At 55.2% G+C, this 21,760-nt stretch overlaps 1 protein-coding gene across 1 annotated transcript in view; it reads right to left on the bottom strand.

Moving 5' to 3' along the window:
* LOC147571208 (cohesin subunit SA-2-like) overlaps positions 1-19,864 on the bottom strand; it is a 65,081-nt gene extending 45,217 nt beyond the window's left edge. The window contains exons 1-5 of the mRNA XM_086696535.1: positions 18,123-19,864; positions 17,293-17,362; positions 9,680-9,781; positions 9,383-9,508; positions 8,207-8,359 (exon numbers count right to left, since the gene is read on the bottom strand). Of these exons, the coding sequence (XP_086552661.1) occupies positions 8,207-8,359; positions 9,383-9,508; positions 9,680-9,781; positions 17,293-17,362; positions 18,123-18,127 (456 nt within the window). The 5' untranslated portion in view covers positions 18,128-19,864. The remainder of the gene's footprint in view (positions 1-8,206; positions 8,360-9,382; positions 9,509-9,679; positions 9,782-17,292; positions 17,363-18,122) is intronic.
* Positions 19,865-21,760: the final 1,896 nt, after the last annotated feature.

Below are 21,760 nucleotides of genomic sequence, written 5' to 3'. Positions count from 1 at the left end.
TCAGGCGTGTGACAGGCGGTAGTGAGCACGTGTGTGTGATTAAGTGTGTGATGGGTAGCAGTGAGCATGTGTGTGTGAGATCAGGCATGTTAAGGGTGGCAGTGAGCACAAGTGTGTGATCAGGCATGTGATGGGCAGCGGTGAGCACGTGTGTGATCAGGTGTGTGACGGGCGGTGGTGACCGTGTGTGTGATCAGGCATGTGATGGGCAGTGCTGAGCACGTGTGTGTGTGATCAGGCGTTTGATGGGTAGTAGTGAGCACGTGTGTGTGATTAGGCATGTGACTAGCGGCAGTGAGCACATGTGTGTGATCAGGTGTGTGATGGGCAGTGATGAGCACATGTGTGTGTGATCAGTCATGTAACAGGTAGCAGTGAGCACGTGTGTGTGATCAGGCGTGTGACGGGCGGCGGTGAGCATGTGTGTGTGATCAGGCATGTGATGGGCAGTGGTGAGCACGCGTGTGTGTTATCAGGCATGTGACAGTTGGCAGGGCAGCTGTGAGCACGTGTGTGTGATCAGGCATGTGATGGGCAGCGGTGAGCACGTGTGTGTGATCAGGCGTGTGAGGGGCAGCAGTGAGCATGTGTGTGTGATCAGGCATGTGATGGGCAGTGGTGAGCACGCGTGTGTGTGATCAGGCATGTGACAGTTGGCAGGGCAGCTGTGAGCATGTGTGTGTGATCAGGCATGTGATGGGCAGTGGTGAGCATGCGTGTGTGTTATCAGGCATGTGACAGTTGGCAGGGCAGCTGTGAGCACGTGTGTGTGATCAGGCATGTGATGGGCAGCGGTGAGCACGTGTGTGTGATCAGGCGTGTGAGGGGCAGCAGTGAGCATGTGTGTGTGATCAGGCATGTGATGGGCAGTGGTGAGCACGCGTGTGTGTGATCAGGCATGTGACAGTTGGCAGGGCAGCTGTGAGCACGTGTGTGTGATCAGGCGTGTGACAGGCGGTAGTGAGCACGTGTGTGTGTGATCAGGCATGTTAAGGGCGGCAGTGAGCACAAGTGTGTGATCAGGCATGTGATGGGCAGCGGTGAGCACGTGTGTGTGATCAGGCGTGTGAGGGGCAGCAGTGAGCACGTGTGTGTGATCAGGCATGTGATGGGCAGTGGTGAGCACACGTGTGTGTGATCAGGCATGTGACAGTTGGCAGGGCAGCTGTGAGCACGTGTGTGTGATCAGGCATGCGATGGGCAGTGGTGAGCACGTGTGTGTGATCAGGCCTGTGACAGGTGGTGATGAGCATGTGTGTGTGATCAGGTGTGTGACGGGCGGCAGTGAGCACATGTGTTTGTGATCAGGCATGTGATGGGCAGTGGTGAGCACATGAGTGTGTGATCAGTCATGTAACAGGTAGCAGTGAGCACGTGTGTGTGATCAGGCGTGTGACGGGCGGCGGTGAGCACGTGTGTGTGATCAGGCGTGTGAGGGGCAGCAGTGAGCATGTGTGTGTGATCAGGCATGTGACAGTTGGCAGGGCAGCTGTGAGCATGTGTGTGTGATCAGGCATGTGATGGGCAGTGGTGAGCATGCGTGTGTGTTATCAGGCATGTGACAGTTGGCAGGGCAGCTGTGAGCACGTGTGTGTGATCAGGCATGCGATGGGCAGCGGTGAGCACGTGTGTGTGATCAGGCGTGTGAGGGGCAGCAGTGAGCATGTGTGTGTGATCAGGCGTGTGACGGGCGGCGGTGAGCATGTGTGTGTGATCAGGCATGTGATGGGCAGTGGTGAGCACGCGTGTGTGTGATCAGGCATGTGACAGTTGGCAGGGCAGCTGTGAGCACGTGTGTGTGATCAGGCATGCGATGGGCAGTGGTGAGCACGCGTGTGTGTGATCAGGCATGTGACAGGTGGCAGTGAGCACGTGTGTGTGATCAGGCGTGTGACGGGCGGCAGTGAGCATGTGTGTGTGATCAGGCATGTGATGGGCAGTGGTGAGCACGCGTGTGTGTTATCAGGCATGTGACAGTTGGCAGGGCAGCTGTGAGCACGTGTGTGTGATCAGGCATGCGATGGGCAGTGGTGAGCACGCGTGTGTGTGATCAGGCATGTGACAGTTGGCAGGGCAGCTGTGAGCACGTGTGTGTGATCAGGCATGCGATGGGCAGTGGTGAGCACGCGTGTGTGTGATCAGGCATGTGACAGGTGGCAGTGAGCACGTGTGTGTGATCAGGCGTGTGACGGGCGGCAGTGAGCATGTGTGTGTGATCAGGCATGTGATGGGCAGTGGTGAGCACGCGTGTGTGTTATCAGGCATGTGACAGTTGGCAGGGCAGCTGTGAGCACGTGTGTGTGATCAGGCATGCGATGGGCAGCGGTGAGCACGTGTGTGTGATCAGGCGTGTGAGGGGCAGCAGTGAGCATGTGTGTGTGATCAGGCGTGTGACGGGCGGCGGTGAGCATGTGTGTGTGATCAGGCATGTGATGGGCAGTGGTGAGCACGCGTGTGTGTGATCAGGCATGTGACAGTTGGCAGGGCAGCTGTGAGCACGTGTGTGTGATCAGGCATGCGATGGGCAGTGGTGAGCACGCGTGTGTGTGATCAGGCATGTGACAGGTGGCAGTGAGCACGTGTGTGTGATCAGGCGTGTGACAGGCAGTAGTGAGCACGTGTGTGTGATTAAGTGTGTGATGGGTAGCAGTGAGCATGTGTGTGTGAGATCAGGCATGTTAAGGGTGGCAGTGAGCACAAGTGTGTGATCAGGCATGCGATGGGCAGTGGTGAGCACGTGAGTGTGTGATCAGGCATGTGACAGGTGGCAGTGAGCACAAGTGTGTGATCAGGCATGTGATGGGCAGCGGTGAGCACGTGTGTGATCAGGCGTGTGACGGGCGGTGGTGACCGTGTGTGTGATCAGGCGTTTGATGGGTAGTAGTGAGCACGTGTGTGTGATTAGGCATGTGACTAGCGGCAGTGAGCACATGTGTGTGATCAGGTGTGTGATGGGCAGTGATGAGCACATGTGTGTGTGATCAGGTGTGTGGCAGCGGCGCGCATGTGTGTGTGTGGTCAGGCATGTGACGGGAAGCTGTGAGCACGTGTGTGTGTGATCAAGCATGTTACAGGCGGCAGTGAGAGCATGTGTGTGATCAGGTGTGTGAAGGGTGGTGGTGAGCACGTGTGATGGGCGGCGGTGAGCATGTGTGTGATCAGGTGTGTGACAGGTGACAGTGAGCACGTGTGTGTGTGATAAGGTGTGTGACGGGCGGCGGTGAGCATGTGTGTGTGTTCAGGCGTGTTATGGGTGGCGGTGAGCACGTGTGTGGGTGATCAAATGTGTGACGGGTGGCAGTGAGCACGTGTGTGTGATCAGGTGTGTGAACAGTGGCGGTGCGTACGTGAGTGTGATTAGGCATGTGACGGGTGGTGGTGAACACGTGTGACAGGCGGCGGTGAGCACATGTGTGATCAGGTGTGTGACGGGTGACGGTGAGCATGTGTGTGTGAGATCAGGCATGTTAAGGGCGGCAGTGAGCACAAGTGTGTGATCAGGCATGTGATGGGCAGCGGTGAGCACGTGTGTGTGATCAGGCGTGTGACGGGCAGTGGTGACCGTGTGTGTGATCAGCCATGTGATGGGCAGTGGTGAGCACGCGTGTGTGTGATCAGGCATGTGACAGTTGGCAGGGCAGCTGTGAGCACGTGTGTGTGATCAGGCATGCGATGGGCAGTGGTGAGCACGCGTGTGTGTGATCAGGCATGTGACAGTTGGCAGGGCAGCTGTGAGCACGTGTGTGTGATCAGGCATGCGATGGGCAGTGGTGAGCACGCGTGTGTGTGATCAGGCATGTGACAGTTGGCAGGGCAGCTGTGAGCACGTGTGTGTGATCAGGCATGCGATGGGCAGTGGTGAGCACGCGTGTGTGTGATCAGGCATGTGACAGGTGGCAGTGAGCACGTGTGTGTGATCAGGCGTGTGATGGGCAGCGGTGAGCACGTGTGTGTGATCAGGCGTGTGAGGGGCAGCAGTGAGCATGTGTGTGTGATCAGGCATGTGATGGGCAGTGGTGAGCACGCGTGTGTGTGATCAGGCATGTGACAGTTGGCAGGGCAGCTGTGAGCACGTGTGTGTGATCAGGCATGCGATGGGCAGTGGTGAGCACGCGTGTGTGTGATCAGGCATGTGACAGTTGGCAGGGCAGCTGTGAGCACGTGTGTGTGATCAGGCATGCGATGGGCAGTGGTGAGCACGCGTGTGTGTGATCAGGCATGTGACAGGTGGCAGTGAGCACGTGTGTGTGATCAGGCGTGTGACAGGTGGTAGTGAGCACGTGTGTGTGATTAAGTGTGTGATGGGTAGCAGTGAGCATGTGTGTGTGAGATCAGGCATGTTAAGGGTGGCAGTGAGCACAAGTGTGTGATCAGGCATGTGATGGGCAGCGGTGAGCACGTGTGTGATCAGGCGTGTGACGGGCGGTGGTGACCGTGTGTGTGATCAGGCATGTGATGGGCAGTGCTGAGCACGTGTGTGTGTGATCAGGCGTTTGATGGGTAGTAGTGAGCACGTGTGTGTGATTAGGCGTGTGACTGGCGGCAGTGAGCACGCATGTGTGATCAGGTGTGTGATGGGCAGTGATGAGCACGTGTGTGTGTGATCAGGTGTGTGACAGGCAGCGGCGCGCATGTGTGTGTGTGGTCAGGTGTGACAGGCAGCGGCACACATGTGTGTGTATGATCAGGCATGTGATGGGAAGCTGTGAGCACGTGTGTGTGTGTGTGTGATCAAGCATGTTACAGGCAGCGGTGAGAACATGTGTGTGATCACGTGTGACGGGCAGTGGTGAGCACGTGTGTGTGATGAGGTGTGTGACGGGCGGCGGTGAGCACGTGTGTGTGATCAGGCGTGTGAGGGGCAGCAGTGAGCATGTGTGTGTGATCAGGCATGTGATGGGCAGTGGTGAGCACGCGTGTGTGTGATCAGGCATGTGATGGGCAGCGGTGAGCATGTGTGTGTGATCAGGCATGTTAAGGGCGGCGGTGAGCACGTGTTTGTGATCAGGCATGTGATGGGCAGTGGTGAGCACATGAGTGTGTGATCAGTCATGTAACAGGTAGCAGTGAGCACGTGTGTGTGATCAGGCGTGTGACGGGCGGCGGTGAGCACGTGTGTGTGATCAGGCGTGTGAGGGGCAGCAGTGAGCATGTGTGTGTGATCAGGCATGTGACAGTTGGCAGGGCAGCTGTGAGCACGTGTGTGTGATCAGGCATGCGATGGGCAGTGGTGAGCACATGAGTGTGTGATCAGTCATGTAACAGGTGGCAGTGAGCACGTGTGTGTGATCAGGCGTGTGAGGGGCAGCAGTGAGCATGTGTGTGTGATCAGGCATGTGATGGGCAGTGGTGAGCACGCGTGTGTGTGATCAGGCATGTGACAGTTGGCAGGGCAGCTGTGAGCACGTGTGTGTGATCAGGCATGCGATGGGCAGTGGTGAGCACGCGTGTGTGTGATCAGGCATGTGACAGGTGGCAGTGAGCACGTGTGTGTGATCAGGCGTGTGACGGGCGGCGGTGAGCATGTGTGTGTGATCAGGCATGTGATGGGCAGTGGTGAGCACGCGTGTGTGTTATCAGGCATGTGACAGTTGGCAGGGCAGCTGTGAGCACGTGTGTGTGATCAGGCATGCGATGGGCAGCGGTGAGCACGTGTGTGTGATCAGGCGTGTGAGGGGCAGCAGTGAGCATGTGTGTGTGATCAGGCGTGTGACGGGCGGCGGTGAGCATGTGTGTGTGATCAGGCATGTGATGGGCAGTGGTGAGCACGCGTGTGTGTGATCAGGCATGTGACAGTTGGCAGGGCAGCTGTGAGCACGTGTGTGTGATCAGGCATGCGATGGGCAGTGGTGAGCACGCGTGTGTGTGATCAGGCATGTGACAGGTGGCAGTGAGCACGTGTGTGTGATCAGGCGTGTGACAGGCAGTAGTGAGCACGTGTGTGTGATTAAGTGTGTGATGGGTAGCAGTGAGCATGTGTGTGTGAGATCAGGCATGTTAAGGGTGGCAGTGAGCACAAGTGTGTGATCAGGCATGCGATGGGCAGTGGTGAGCACGTGAGTGTGTGATCAGGCATGTGACAGGTGGCAGTGAGCACAAGTGTGTGATCAGGCATGTGATGGGCAGCGGTGAGCACGTGTGTGATCAGGCGTGTGACGGGCGGTGGTGACCGTGTGTGTGATCAGGCGTTTGATGGGTAGTAGTGAGCACGTGTGTGTGATTAGGCATGTGACTAGCGGCAGTGAGCACATGTGTGTGATCAGGTGTGTGATGGGCAGTGATGAGCACATGTGTGTGTGATCAGGTGTGTGGCAGCGGCGCGCATGTGTGTGTGTGGTCAGGCATGTGACGGGAAGCTGTGAGCACGTGTGTGTGTGATCAAGCATGTTACAGGCGGCAGTGAGAGCATGTGTGTGATCAGGTGTGTGAAGGGTGGTGGTGAGCACGTGTGATGGGCGGCGGTGAGCATGTGTGTGATCAGGTGTGTGACAGGTGACAGTGAGCACGTGTGTGTGTGATAAGGTGTGTGACGGGCGGCGGTGAGCATGTGTGTGTGTTCAGGCGTGTTATGGGTGGCGGTGAGCACGTGTGTGGGTGATCAAATGTGTGACGGGTGGCAGTGAGCACGTGTGTGTGATCAGGTGTGTGAACAGTGGCGGTGCGTACGTGAGTGTGATTAGGCATGTGACGGGTGGTGGTGAACACGTGTGACAGGCGGCGGTGAGCACATGTGTGATCAGGTGTGTGACGGGTGACGGTGAGCATGTGTGTGTGAGATCAGGCATGTTAAGGGCGGCAGTGAGCACAAGTGTGTGATCAGGCATGTGATGGGCAGCGGTGAGCACGTGTGTGTGATCAGGCGTGTGACGGGCAGTGGTGACCGTGTGTGTGATCAGCCATGTGATGGGCAGTGCTGAGCACATGTGTGTGTGATCAGGCGTTTGATGGGTAGTAGTGAGCACGTGTGTGTGATTAGGCGTGTGACTGGCGGCAGTGAGCACGCATGTGTGATCAGGTGTGTGATGGGCAGTGATGAGCACGTGTGTGTGTGATCAGGTGTGTGACAGGCAGCGGCGCGCATGTGTGTGTGTGGTCAGGTGTGACAGGCAGCGGCACACATGTGTGTGTATGATCAGGCATGTGATGGGAAGCTGTGAGCACGTGTGTGTGTGTGTGTGATCAAGCATGTTACAGGCAGCGGTGAGAACATGTGTGTGATCACGTGTGACGGGCAGTGGTGAGCACGTGTGTGTGATGAGGTGTGTGATGGGCGGTGGTGAGCACGTGTGTGTGTGATCAGGTGTGTGATAGGCAGTGATGATCACGTGTGTGTGTGATCAGGTGTATGAAGGGTGGTGGTGAGCACGTGTGATGGGCGGCGGTGAGCATGTGTAATCAGGTGTGTGACAGGTGACAGTGAGCACGTGTGTGTGTGATAAGGTGTGTGACGGGCGGCGGTGAGCATGTGTGTGTGTTCAGGCGTGTTATGGGTGGCGGTGAGGACATGTGGGTGATCAAATGTGTGACGGGTGGCAGTGAGCACGTGTGTGTGATCAGGTGTGTGAACAGTGGCGGTGTGTACATGAGTGTGATTAGGCATGTGATGGGTGGTGGTGAACACGTGTGACAGGCGGCGGTGAGCACATGTGTGATCAGGTGTGTGACGGGTGACAGTGAGCATGTGTCTGATCAGGTATGTGACGGGCAGCAGTGAGCACGTGTGTGTCATCAGGCATGTGACAGGTGGAGGTGAGCATGTGTGTGTGTGATCAGGCGTGTGACGAGTGGCAGTGAGCATGTGTGTATGTGATCAGGCATGTGACAGGCAGTGGTGAGCACATGTGTGTGTCATCAGGTGCATGATGGGCAGCGGTGAGCATGTGTGTGTGTGATTAGGTGTGTGACGGGTGGTGAGCACATGTGTGTGTCATCAGGTGTGTGACAGACAGCGGTGAGCACGTGTGTGTGTCATCAGGTGTGTGCTAGGTGGTGGTGAGCACGTGTGTGTGTGACCCGGTGTGTGACAGGCGGCAGTGAACACGTGTGACGGGCATGTGTGGCCGGCACACCTGTCGGCTGGGCACACAGGGCAGCACAGAGCTGTGGCCGGTGCTGTCCTGACCCTGTGGGGACACTCAGCCCCTGATGGCCCCAGCAGCGTGTGTCACGCCCGCGTGCAGCCCACATCCCCTGCGGTGGGCGGTACCTGCACAGAGTTCTTCCCCAGGGCAACCATCTCAAACAGGGTCACCTCTGCGGTGATGGCCACTTTCCTCTTGCGGTACTTCCGCGGGGGCCGCCCTCGCCGGCAGGTGCCCTGCCCACGGGCATCCTGGGCCCCCGAGGTTGCTCCCTGTGCCTGAAACCGAAGAGTGGGATGTGACAGGCTGCACCGCACATCCTGTGTCCCGGGCAGGTGAGGAGGGTGTAGCCCCCCCCCACCGGGGACGCAGGGGCGCACCGTGGTGGCCCTGGGCAGGAACGCTGGACCATCGGGAGCACACAGCCGTGAAGGAGACCTGGACATTCAGGAGACAACTGGCCGCACCCCCTGGGGGTGCCCACCTGTCACCATGTGCTCACACTTTCACACCAAATAGCTCTCAGCTCCTCATGGCCTGTCCTGTACCCGCTGCAAGGGGTCCATGATCACCTGAGACCCTGGGCGGGGAGGGGGGCTTCAGGCACCTGGAACGGAGGGTGCAGGAGCGACCCCAGACCCCCAGGTGGGGGGATCAATGCCAGGGAGCAGGGAGGGTTTCCCCAGACCCCCAGGCAGGGGCATTGATGCCAGGGAGCAGCGAGGGGACACTGAGCCTGAAGAGGGGAGCAGGAGTCGTCATGTCTGAGGACGGTCAGGGGGTGGGGACACTGTGTCCAAGGTCAGGGGATAGGATGCCATATCCATGGTTGGGGGAGGGGACGCCATGTCCAAGCATGGGGAGAGGACGCCGTGTCCATGGTCGGGGAGGGGACTCCGTGTCCATGGTCGAGGATGATGCTGTGTCCGAGGATGGGGGAGAGGACGCCTTGTCCGTGGTTGGGGGAGGGTACTCCATGTCCGTGGTTGGGGGAGGGGACACCGTGTCCAAGGACGAGGGAGGGGATGCTATGTCCGAGGATGGGGGAGGGAAGGAACACCCCATCTGCAGACACAGGAGAGGACACCACCTCCAAAGACCAACAGTGGAAGTGCGCTGGCCTGCAGGGCCCTGGTGGGCCTGGGGTTTGGTGGGCAGGCAGTACAGGGAGAAGCCTCCAGGACCCAGTCCTCAAGCTGGCAGCACCTGGCCTGGCACAGGGCAGCACAGCACCACCCGGCCCGCCCAGCCCTCCCCGCAGTGGTCAATACCAGTATGGAGCCCCTCCTCCCGGACATCACCTCAAAGAAGGTCACCATGGAGATGAACTGGCCAGCCTCGTTCCTGTACCTCCTGCGTGTGGCCCGCCCACGCCGTCGGAATCCAATCCCACTGACATCCCGGATCCCCGAGGGTCCTTCCTGCACCTACAGCCAGAGAGCAGGATGTGAAGGGCCAGGAAATGGTACTAAGTGGAGGCCAGCTTAATGAGAGGACCCCTTAACTCCAGGACCCAGGGGGAAGGAAGTGTCCACTAGAACTGCCCATCACCGCCAGGGGCCCCCGGGAGAGGAGGGTGGCCACCCCATGTCACCCACCGCTGCTGCAGGACAGAGGTCTCGGCCAGGGTCTCTGACTGTCGTCACGCCCTCAGCTGGGTGCTCAGACACAAGCCTCCGCTGCCACAAACCACCAGTGTCCTGGGGATAGCAAGCCATCTTAAACCCAATCCTGAGGACTGTCTCTCAGGGATATGGGGTTCCCATCACCCCACTGGTCACAGCCCCAGATGGAGATGGGGAGCTCAGGCCAGTGACCAGCAAGGTTGGGGGAGGTAAGACCCATGATATGAGCCAGCTCTCTCTGTCCTTCTGGGAGGGGTGGGCCCAGTGGCCCAGCAGAAGCAGGACGGAGACCAGCACAGCCTCAAGGGGCACAGGGAGAGTAACCTGGAACCAAGGGTCACATGTGCAGACAGCAGAACTTGGGCGTCACTCCTGGGCACACCTGCCCAATAGAGCATGGCCTTCCCTAGTGGGATGCTGCTACTGCATGGGGACCAGCGTGGATGCAGTGAAAGAACCACGGCCATGCCTGTCCTGACTCGATGCTCCCCTGCCCACTAGTGTCCGACCCACCAGGGGCTCACGGATACTGTGAGCCCATAAGGGCCATCCTGGGGCACAGATGGTCTTCAGGACAAGTGTGCCCACTTGTGGGTGCCCCACACCCCTGCATCCCTACACTGTGGGCCTCTGTGACACCACCACATGACAGTCTTCCACAAACGAGAACATCTGAGGGCTGTAGTACCAGGCTGGGTGGCCCACTGATAACCTCACCACAACACACATCTGGTTCTGCTTGTAGGAACCCCACACTGATATGTGTGCACACTGAAGGCTGTGCCTCAGCAACACGCTGGATTTAGATTCGTATGTCCTCAAACTTAAAAGTGAATTTAGCAAGGCCAATTCAAGGTCAGTTTAATAAAATCAATCATATTTCTAAAAACAAGCACTGAAAACCTGGATACTGAAATTAAAAAAAAAAAAAAAACAGTAGCTATTACAACAGCTCCCCCAAAATGGAATACTTAGATATCAACCTAACAAAATAGGTGTAGGATCTGTGTGTTGAAAACTACAAGATTTTGATGAAAAAAATCAAATAAGACTTTCAGAAACAGTGAGCTATACCATGTTCATGGAATGGAATGGAGAAATGGATCATTCTGCAACAGCTGGAGATTCAATACTGAACTCTTAATAATGGACAGAACAACCAGACGGAAGACCAGTGAGGACAAACAAGACTTAACAAACCAACTAGATCTAAGACACGTATACTGAACCCTCCACCCAGCAACAGCACACACCTTCTGCTCATGTGTTCTTAGCACATTCCCCAGAATACACTACACGTTAGACCACCAATGAAGTCTTATTAGATTTCAAAAGACAGGTAACATACAAAGTATCTTCTCTGACCACAACAGTATGAAGTAGAAATCAATAACAGAAGGAAAACTGGAAAATTCACAAAACTATGAAAGGACAAGTGGTTAAGAGAAGAAATCACAAGGGAAATTAGAAACAATCTAGGGACAGGGACTTCAAGCTGTATCACAAAGCTGTAATCATCAAGACTATGGTACTGGCACAAAAACAGACACTCAATCAATGCAACAGAATAGAGAACCCAGAAATGGACCCACAAACGTATGGCCAACTAATCTTTGACAAAGCAGGAAAGACCATCCGATGGAATAAAGACAGTCTCTTCAGCAAGTGGTGCTGGGAAAACTGGACAGCGACATGCAGAAGAATGAACCTGGACCACTTTCTTACAGCGTACATAAAAATAAACTCAAAATGGATGAACGACCTAAGTGTGAGACAGGAAGCCATCAAAATCCTCGAGGAGAAAGCAGGCAAAAACCTCTTTGATCTCGGCCGCAGCAACTTCTTACTCAACACATCTCCGGAGGCAAGGGAAACAAAAGCAAAAATGAACTACTGGGACCTCATCAAAATAAAAAGCTTTTGCACAGCGAAGGAAACAATCAGCAAAACTAAAAGGCAACCGACAGAATGGGAGAAGATATTTGCAAATGACATATCAGATAAAGGGCTAGTATCCAAAATCTGTAAAGAACTTATCAAACTCAACACCCAAAACACAAATCATCCAGTGAAGAAATGGGCAAAAGACATGAATAGACACTTCTCTAAAGAAGACATCCAGATGGCCAACCGACACAGGAAAAATGCTCAACCTCACTCATCATCAGGGAAATACAAATCCAAACCACAATGGGATACCACCTTACACCTGTCAGAATGGCTAACACTAACAACTCAGGCAACAACAGATGTTGGCGAGGATGCAGAGAAAGAGGATCTCTTTTGCATTGTTGGTGGGAATGCAAGCTGGTGCAGCCTCTCTGGAAAACAGTATGGAGGTTCCTCCAAAAAACTAAAAATAGAACTACCCTAGGACCCAGCAAATGCACTACTAGGCATTTATCCAAGGGATACAGGTGTGCTGTTTCAAAGGGACACGTGCACCCCATGTTTATAGCAGCACTATCAACAATAGACAAAGTATGGAAAGAGCCCAAATGCCCATCGATGGATGAATGGATAAAGAAGATGTGGTTTATATATATACAATGGAGTATTACTCATCAATCAAAAAGAATGAAATCTTGGATGGGACTAGAGGGTATTATGCTAAGTGAAATTAGTCAGAGAAAGACAAATATCATATGACTTCCCTCATATGAGGACTTTAAGATATAAAACAGATGAACACAAGGGAAGGGAAGCAAAAATAATATAAAAAACAGGCAGGGGGACAAAACGTTAGAGACTCTTAAATATGGAAAACAAACAGAGGGTTAATGGAGGTGTTGTGGGAGGGGGGATGGGCTAAATGGGTAAGTGGCATTAAGGAATCTACTCCTGAAATCATTGTTGCACTATATGCTAACTAACTTGGGTGTAAATTTAAAAAATAAAAAATAAATAAATTTTTAAAAAAAGAAAAGGAAAAGAAAATATTTAGGGACAAATGCAAATGAAAATCAACATAACTAAAACTTTTGGAATGGTGGGCAAGTGGTGCTAATGGGAAATTTACAGCTGTAAATGTTGGCACCGAAAACCAAGAAAGATCTTAGATCAACAACACAACTTTACAACTTGAGGAATGAGAAAAAGAATATCAAATTAAATCCAAAGGTAGCAGAAGGAAGGACCTAACAAAGAATTAAAACGGAGATAAACAAAATAGGTAATGGAAAAACAATAGAGAAAAACCAATGAAACCAAAAGCTGGTTCTTCAAAAAGATAACAGATTTGGGGTGCCTGGCTGGCTCAGTTGGAAGAGCATGCAACTCTTAACCTTGGGGTTGTGAGTTCAAGCCCCACATTGGGTGTAGAGATTACTTAAATAAATAAAACTTAAAATAAAAAAGATAACAGTTAACAAACCTTTAGCTTAGATGGGCTAAGGGCAAAAGAGTAAAGATTCAAATTATGAAAATCGGGACTGAAAGTGGGGGCATTATTACAGATTCCACAGAAACAGGTTTGTAAGATCACAGCAGCAAACGGGATGACGTATATGAAATAGACAAATTCCTAGAAACACAAAACCTAGTAAGACTAAGTCACACAGAAACAGAAAATGTGAAAAGAAAAGCTTTTAACCTGAAGACTTCACTGAGGAATTCTACCAAAGGATTTTAGGAAAACTAACACCAATCCTTCTCGAGCTTTTCCAAACATTGAAGAGGGGGGGGAGCACTTGCCAACTCATTCCAGAAAGCCAGCATTCCTCGGATTCCAAAGCCAGACAGACACTACAAGGAAACCACACGGACATCCCTCATGAACACTGATGTAAAAATCCTCAACAAGATACCAGCGCACAGAACTCAGGGGACTATACAGCAGGACCAAGCAGGACTTATTCCTAGAATAGAAGGTTGGTCTGACATATGAAAACTGATCATTGTAAGGCACCACGTCAACAGGATTAAGGAAAAATATCACATGATCAACTCAACAGGTTCAGAAAAAGTATCGGACAGAGTTCAACACCCTTTCATAATAAAAACATTTAAAAAATAAAATTAAGGGGGCGCCTGGGTGGCGCAGTCGGTTAAGCGTCCGACTTCAGCCAGGTCACGATCTCGCGGTCCGTGAGTTCGAGCCCCGCGTCGGGCTCTGGGCTGACAGCTCGGAGCCTGGAGCCTGCTTCGGACTCTGTGTCTCGCACTCTCTGCCCCTCCCCTGGTCCACATTCTCTCTCTCTCTCTCTCTCTCTCTTGCTCTCTCTCTGCCCCTCCCCGTGCTCATGCTCTCTCTTTCCCTCTCTCAAAAACAAATATTTTTTAAAAAGAACTCTCAAAACAATTAAGTTCATTAAAAAAGAACTCTCAAAACTCAACAACAAACCACTCAATAGAGGAGAGTCACAAACGATTTTAACAGAGTCCTCGCCTGAAGATACACACAGATGGGGCCCTTAGGCAGTGGACACGCTCTCGTCATCAGGCACTAGGGATGGGGAACTGCAAACCCACCGCCTTTAGAACGGCTAAGCTGATACAAGCTGACAGATGCTGGCGAGGACGTGCAGCCACAGGCGCCCTCCTACCTGCCGGCGGGAACCTAAGACGATACCAGCACTTCGGAAAACAGTTTGGCGGTTTCGCAAAACGTGAAATGTGTGCCTACGAGTCACCGTGCCGCTGGCATTTACCTGAGAGAAACAGAGGCATCTTTCCGTACGAGGGCTTGTGCCCAAATGTTGCCGGCAGCTTTATCAGGGATAAGGAAACCTCCCAACAACCCAAATGTCCCGTCCACAATAAACGGACGCACAGACGGTGGTCGGTCCACACGTGCAGCCACCACTCTGTAATAAAAGGAACGAACCGGGGCGCCTGGGGGCCTCGGGCAGTTAAGCCTGTGACTCTTGGTTTCGGTTGGGGCCGTGATCTCCTGGTTCGCGACATCGAGGCTTGCATCGGGCTCTGCCCTGATGCTGCCTGGGATTGTCTGTCCCCCCCACCCCACCCTGTCCCTCCCCTGCCCGCGGTCTCTCTTTCTCAAAATAAATAAACTTTTAAAAAGTAAAAAATAAAGAAAATACAGGAATGAACTACTGACCCATTCCAATATGGTTGAATGTGAACATACTTAATTATGCTGAGTGAATGACGCCCGAGCACCAAGAAACAGAAATCGTAGTGCGTGAGTCCCTGTATATAACCCTCTAGGAAATGCACACAGTGTCACGGTCAGGGACAGGGCAGACTGGAGTGGGTGTGGAGAGGTGTTGGGTCTGCCACTGCGAAGGCTTACAAGATCTGGAGGGGGGAGGGGGGTGGAGATAGTCATCATCCTGATGGCCGTGATGCCCAGAAGGTGTCCACGCGTGTTAAACCACGCACTTTCAATACGTGTTTATTTCATACCAAGTGTTTGAAAACAATTTTTTTAATGTTTATTTATTTTTGAGAGAGAAAGAGAGAGACAGAGCGTGAGCAGGGGAGGGGCAGAGAGAGAGGGAGACACGGAATCCGAAGCGGGCTGCGGGCTCCGAGCCGTCAGCACAGAGCCCCACGCGGGGCTCACACTCAACGAGCTGTGAGATCATGACGTGAGCTGAGTCGGATGCTTCACCGACTAAGCCACCCGGGTGCCCCTCACACCAAGCGCCTAAACAAAAACGAGCTTGACTCTCCAGGACCAGCACGAATAAATTAAAAACGGCATGTATTTTGGTCGTGGGGAGGGGGACACAGCAGGATCAGGGGAGGAGACCACCAAGTGGAGCCCCAGAAGCACAATGTGTGACCTGTAAACAGCCAACCGCAGTGCTAGTAATGCGTCCTGGGGACACAGCCCTGGGGGGCTTTGCACGCGCCCAGCCCTGCACGCACCCAGACACGCATGACCCCTGATGTCGCTCCGGCTTAAAGCCATGGGGACCTCAGTCTAACCCGCCCGTCCGCGTGCTCCTGAGCCAACTCTGCAGACTCGCACGCACATGCGAGGCCACGATGACCAACCCTCACCATCTCAGGTCCCGAGCAGCCACCCCAGCTATACTCGGGCCGACACGTATTTTCATTCTCAAGTCAGGAGTGACTGGAAAACAGTAACCTCACGACACTGTGGTCGCACCCCATGTATACATGACAAGCCCGGTGAACGTGAGGGATTATTAACTAAACTGCTACGTGGCCGACAGACCACCCTGTGGTCTGTCATTGCTGTCTACACAGCAGTGCAAACTCACTCCAAGGATACTCAAGAGACAGGTGAAACTTACAAATTTTGTTTCCTATTTTGTTTGTTTCTGCTTTTTTTTTTTTTTTTTTTTTTAGTAGGTTCTACACCCAACATGGGACTCGAACTCACAACCCTGAGATCGAGTTGCATGCTCGGGGTGGGGCGCCTGGGTGGCTCTGTCGTTGAGTGTCCGACTCCGGCTCGGGTCCTGATCTCAGGGTTTGTGGGTTCGAGCCCCGAGTCGAGCTCTGTGCTGACGGCTGGGAGCCTGGAGCCCGCTTCGGATTCTGTGTCTCCCTCTCTCTCTGCCCCTCCCCTGCCTGCCCTCTGTCTCTCTCTCTCTCTCTCTCAAATCTCTCAAAAATGAATAAAATTAAACAAATAACAACAAAAACAGAAGAGTTGCATGGTGTGGCAACTGATCCAGCCAGGCACATCCTTAAGCCTAAAATTTCATAAGATAAAAAAAGAAATTATAAAACAATATATACAATTCGAACTCTTTTTTTTTTTTTTTTTTTGGGGGGGGGGACAGAGAGAGACAGAGCACGAACGGGGGAGGGGCAGAGAGAGAGGGAGACACAGAATCGGAAACAGGCTCCAGGCTCCGAGCCATCAGCCCAGAGCCCGACGCGGGGCTCGAACTCACGGACCGCGAGATCGTGACCTGGCTGAAGCCGGACGCTTAACCGACTGTGCCACCCAGGCGCCCCCGAACTCATTTTTTATTAAATTTTAGGATACATATATGCACATGTGTGCAGACAGATATGCAAATACACACACGCGTGTGTGTGTGTGTGTGTGTACGTGCATAAAAAGCCTGGAAGAGGGACACGTGGCTGGTACACCACGCTTGCTGTCACGTTGTGAGTTCGAGTCCCAGTTTGGACATAGAGATGGCTTCAAAAAAAAAAAAAAAAAAGAAAAGAAAACTAGAAGAATATACAGGAAAATCTTTTTTCAAATTTCTTTAACGTTTAATGTATTTTTGCGAGAGACAGAGAGCGACAGAGCGTGAGCAGGGCAGAGGCAGAGAGAGAGGGAGACACGGAATCCGAAGCAGGATCCAGGCTCCGAGCCGTCAGCCCAGAGCCCGGCGCGGGGCTCGAACTCACGCGAGATCACGCGAGATCACGCGAGATCGTGACCTGGGCCCAAGTGGGAGGGCCTCAAGCGACCGAGCCACGCAGGTGCCCCTGTAGCGAAACCTTACTAGTGACCGCTGTTGGGACAGATTAGAAGGGGTCCGTGTTTCCTCCCGCGTTCCTGTCTACACCTTGCCATCTGCATGAGCGTGTCACTCCCCCCCCCCCCCCCCGAGGGAAACACGCGTCTTAGGCCCACGTAACAAGCGTGTATCAGCGTGGCCACGCATTCCGTCAGCACGGGCACTTACCGACACCGTGTCCTGGCCACCGCCATCGCACGCGGGCATCAGGTTCCCCTCCTCCTGGCCAGACCTTTCGCTGAGACACAAGAGAGGTCAGATTGCTGCGTGGAGCCCTTGAGGCTGCAAGCCACGTAATGACACAGCCACCCCCCCACTCGCTCGGTGAGTCTTTCCCGAGCTACAGGCAGTTGCACACGCTGGGGCTTTTCAGCACACGCTCTTAAAATTCGACGTTTTTACACTGTTGTCGGCAGAGGGAAGAAAGCACCCAAAGTCAGACAATGCCAAGAAATGGGGAGTGGCTCGGCTCACAGAGGGGACAAAACAGTCCGTCTCTGAATGCCTGGGAAGGGGGTTAAACGACCGGCGGCCCCTGACTCCAACTGCGCCCGGTTCGGGGCTCCTGCCACATCAGGACACATCTCCCCATCCAATCCACGATGTATCTTAACAACCACGGGTGTTGGAGAATCGGGAAAACGGAACACTTTCAACACGAAGGCAAAACACGAGCGGTTTTTCCCCACGGCTGTGCGAGCCCCCTCCCACCGTGTTGTGTGCACGGCGCCACGACCCCAGGCGACTGGCACCTGTCTCCTCTCTCCCCTACTTCTTCCCACAGCCTCAACACCATTTTCACGCCAACATCTGCGCCGTTTATCACACACACTAGACGTTTCGAGGGCTGTCTGCTGAATCAAGTCTGCAGACAGCTTGGGGGTTCGCACGGAGCTGAGGTTGTAGGATGAACTTACTTAGCAGGAAACCGTCTACCACCCCCCTCAGCAGCCTCAGGGCATAGTGTCAATAGTAAAGGAGTAAAAAAAATGCGTTACCTCATTATCAAGTGTTAATCCTCACCGTCGTCCCTCCCCAAGCCACCCCCAGAAACCGCCGGGCAGGCAGGCTCCAGGGGACAGCGCTGGCGATGCGGCCCGGACGGCGACGGGAACCGAGGAAGCGGAGAGGTCTGAGTGCGGCTAAGAACCTGGCGCCCCGCGCAGCCCTGGAAACGCGAGCTCCGGTAGGTCTGCTCCCCCAAGTAAGACTGCACTCCGTCTACAGGAGGCAGGGCTGGGAGGAGGGGACCTGCCCGAATCTTACGCCAGGGGGCGTCACAGGACCACAGCGAGCTCCTGTGCGCTCGCCAGCCGGCCTCCCGCTGCAGAGCAGCTTCGCCCCAGGATCTCAGAGCCAGGCCCCGCAGAGACACCCTCCCCGGGGACACAAGGCCCCGTGCTTTCTCCGCGGACTCACTGATGCCCGTGCCCGGTGCTGGCGGTCGGGAGCCGTGTGACAGGGCGGAGGGCTGGGGGACCGGCCCCGGAACGATATACGCCATCAGCACACACACCCTTGTGCCTTCGTTACTGTAGGTTCTAATCCACACTCTGATTCCATCAGCAAGGAAATGGCACCCAGGACTCACGGCCCGTGGGGGCGTCACTGGCGACACCGGGTCGAGATCCCAAGCTCGCCCATTTTCTTTAAGACAGACGCACGACAGCTCAACTCAATTCCAACCGTGCCCAACGTGGTCACGCTGGCTCGGGGGGCTGCACAGGACAGTTCCTGCCAGTACAGTAACACCACCTCAAACGTTCCTTTCAATCCCCCCCACCCCCGTTCCGACACAGCAACCAGGCCTCCCCTGCCTCTTCGGGCTACGTGTTCCTACGTGTCCCCTCCTTCGTTGTGCATGTTAGAATGACGAGCGTCACCATCATCGAAATATCGGAAAGGCCGTGGCTTTCTGCAGACACTTAAAAAGGAACATTTCCATTAAACCTGCTCTTCTGTGAAAACAAGAACCCCCTAGTGACAGCTGGGATCCATGTGACCCTTTCGACACCACGCATTCTGAATTTCTCCTGGAGAATATACTGATAACAGTCTGAACAGGAGGGGCCCTCCCTTCCAGGTGGAGAGCCCACCACCTCTCACCCTCCTGGGCCCACTGGCCTCTGTATTCATTTCCCACGCCACATTCGCCAGCCAGCTTCTGATCCCCAAGCAGGTCCTGGGACGCCCAGGGACACACCCGGGCTAGCAGCACAGACTTCAGAATCCCCACCCGCCCCCCGCCGTCACCAGGCCAAATTCAGACCCCCAAGCATCACTGGGGAAGAAGCCCAAAGTCAGCATCACGTGCCCAAGGCAGAGTATGGGACCCATGCGACTGAACATGAACCCCCGTAGCAGTGTACGATCTGAGATCACGGACTCAGACATGCCAGGCAAAGTTTGAGCCTCCTCCGAACTGGCGATGACTCCCAACGCAGCGTCTGGGGCCCCTGAGGCCGAGTTGCAGACCCCCAGTGATGGGATGAGACTCTCAAAGCTCCGCTTGGACCCCCAAGGCAGGATGTGGAACCCCGGAATGGGCTTGAACCCCAAGGCAGGATGTGGGACCCCCAGGATGGGCTTGGACCCCCAAGGCAGGATGTGGAACCTCCAGGATGGGCCCGGACCCCCAGGGAAGAATGTGTGACCCCCGGAAGGGGCCCAGACCCCCAGGGCAGGATGCAGGACCCCTGGGATGGGCTTGGACCCCCAAGGCAGGATGTGGGACCCCCAGGGTAGGATGCGGGACCCCCAGAATGGGCCCAGACCCCTAGGGCAGGATGTGGGACCCCCGGGATGGGCTTGGACCCCCAAGGCAAGATGTGGGACTCCCAGGGTGGGCTTGGACCCCCAAGGCAGGATATGAGACCCCCAAGGAAGCACTCTGACACCCAAGGCAGGATGTGGGACCCCCAGGATAAGCTCGGACCCCCAAGGCAGGATGTGGGACTCCCGGGGTGGGCTTGGACCCCCAAGGCAGGATGTGGAACCCCTGGATGGGCCTGGACCCCCAGGGAAGGATGCAGGACCCCCGGAATGGGCCCAGACCCCGAAGGCAGGATGTGGGACCCCCGAGATGGGCTTGGATCCCCAAGGCAGGATTGGGACTCCCATGGCCACACTCGAACTCCCAAGGAAGGATGTGGGATGCCTAGGGGAGCAATTAGACCCCCAAGGCAGGATGTGGGAACCCCCCTGGAGGAGGACTCAGACCATCAAGTCATGCTGTGGGACCCCCCGAGGGGACTCCAACCCGCAAGGCAGGATTGCGTTCCCTGCAGCTGCATTTAGACCCCCAAGGCAGGATGTGGGACCCCCTTCCGGGGAGCACTCAGACCCCCAAGGCAGGATGTGGGGCTCCTTTCTGGGGAGCACTCAGACCCCAGGGCAGGATGTGGGACCCCCTTCCAGGGAGCACTCAGACCCCCAAGACAGGACGTAAGACCCTCTAGGGCAGTACTAGACCTGCAAGGCAGAGTTCAGGCCCCCTGAGATGGGCTCAGACCCTCAAGGCAGGATGTGGGACCCCCGGGATGGGCTCAGACATCCACAGCAGGATGTTAGGACCCCTGAGCCGGGCTCAAACCCCCCCGGCAGGATGTGGGACCCCGAGGACACGCCCGGACCCCAAGGCAGGATGTGGGACCCCCGGGATGGGCTCAGACATCCACAGCAGGATGTTGGGACCCCTGAGCCGGGCTCAAACCCCCCAGGCAGGATGTGGGACCCCGAGGACACGCCTGGACCCCAAGGCAGGATGTGGGACCCCCGGGATGGGCTCAGACATCCATGGCAGGATGTTAGGACCCCTGAGACGGGCTCAAACCCCCAAGGCAAGATGTGGAATCCCCGAGATGGGCTCAGACCCCAAGGCAGGATATGGGACCCCTGGGATGGGCTCAGACATTCATGGCAGAATGTTAGGACCCCTGAGATGGGCTCAAACCCCCAAGGCAGGATGTGGAACCCCGAGGACACACTTGGACCCCAAGGCAGGATGTGGGACCCCCAGGATGGGTTCAGACATCCATGGCAGGATGTAGGACCCCTGGGGGAACACTCGGACCCCAAGGCAGGATGTGGAAGCCCCAAGGGAGCACTCTGACCCCTAAGTCATGACGTGGGACCCCCAAGGGAGCACTCTGCCCGCAGGCAGGATGTGAGACCCCCACCACCCCAAGGCAGGATGTGGGACCCTGGGGGAGCACTCCGACCCCAAGGCAGGATTGGGACCCCCGTGGCCACATTCAAACCCCAAGGCAGGATGTGGGGACACCCCCCCCCCCCCCGTGGAGGATTCAGAGAGTCAGGTCATGACATGGGACTCCCAAGGGAGCACTCTGACCCGCAAGGCAGGATGGGGACCCATACGCTGCACTTAGACCCCCAAGACAGGATGTGAGACCCTGGGGGAGCACTTTGACCCCCAAGACTGGATGTGGGACCCCCAAGGCAGGATGTGGGACCCCCTTCTGGGGCAGCACTAAGACCCCCAAGGCACGATGTGGGACCCCCATGGGGAAGCACTCAGAGCCCAGGACAGAATGTGGGGCCCCTGAGGGAGCAGTCTGACCCCCAAGTCATAATGTGGGACCCCCGAGGGACCACTCTGACCCGCAAGGCAGGATTG

Source organism: Puma concolor, unplaced genomic scaffold (genome assembly GCF_028749965.1).
Source record: "Puma concolor isolate L17-30 unplaced genomic scaffold, mPumCon1.1.hap2 unalloc_scaffold_45, whole genome shotgun sequence".
Classification (NCBI taxonomy): Eukaryota; Metazoa; Chordata; class Mammalia; order Carnivora; family Felidae; genus Puma; species Puma concolor.
This window is presented reverse-complemented; position numbering and strand designations above follow the sequence as displayed.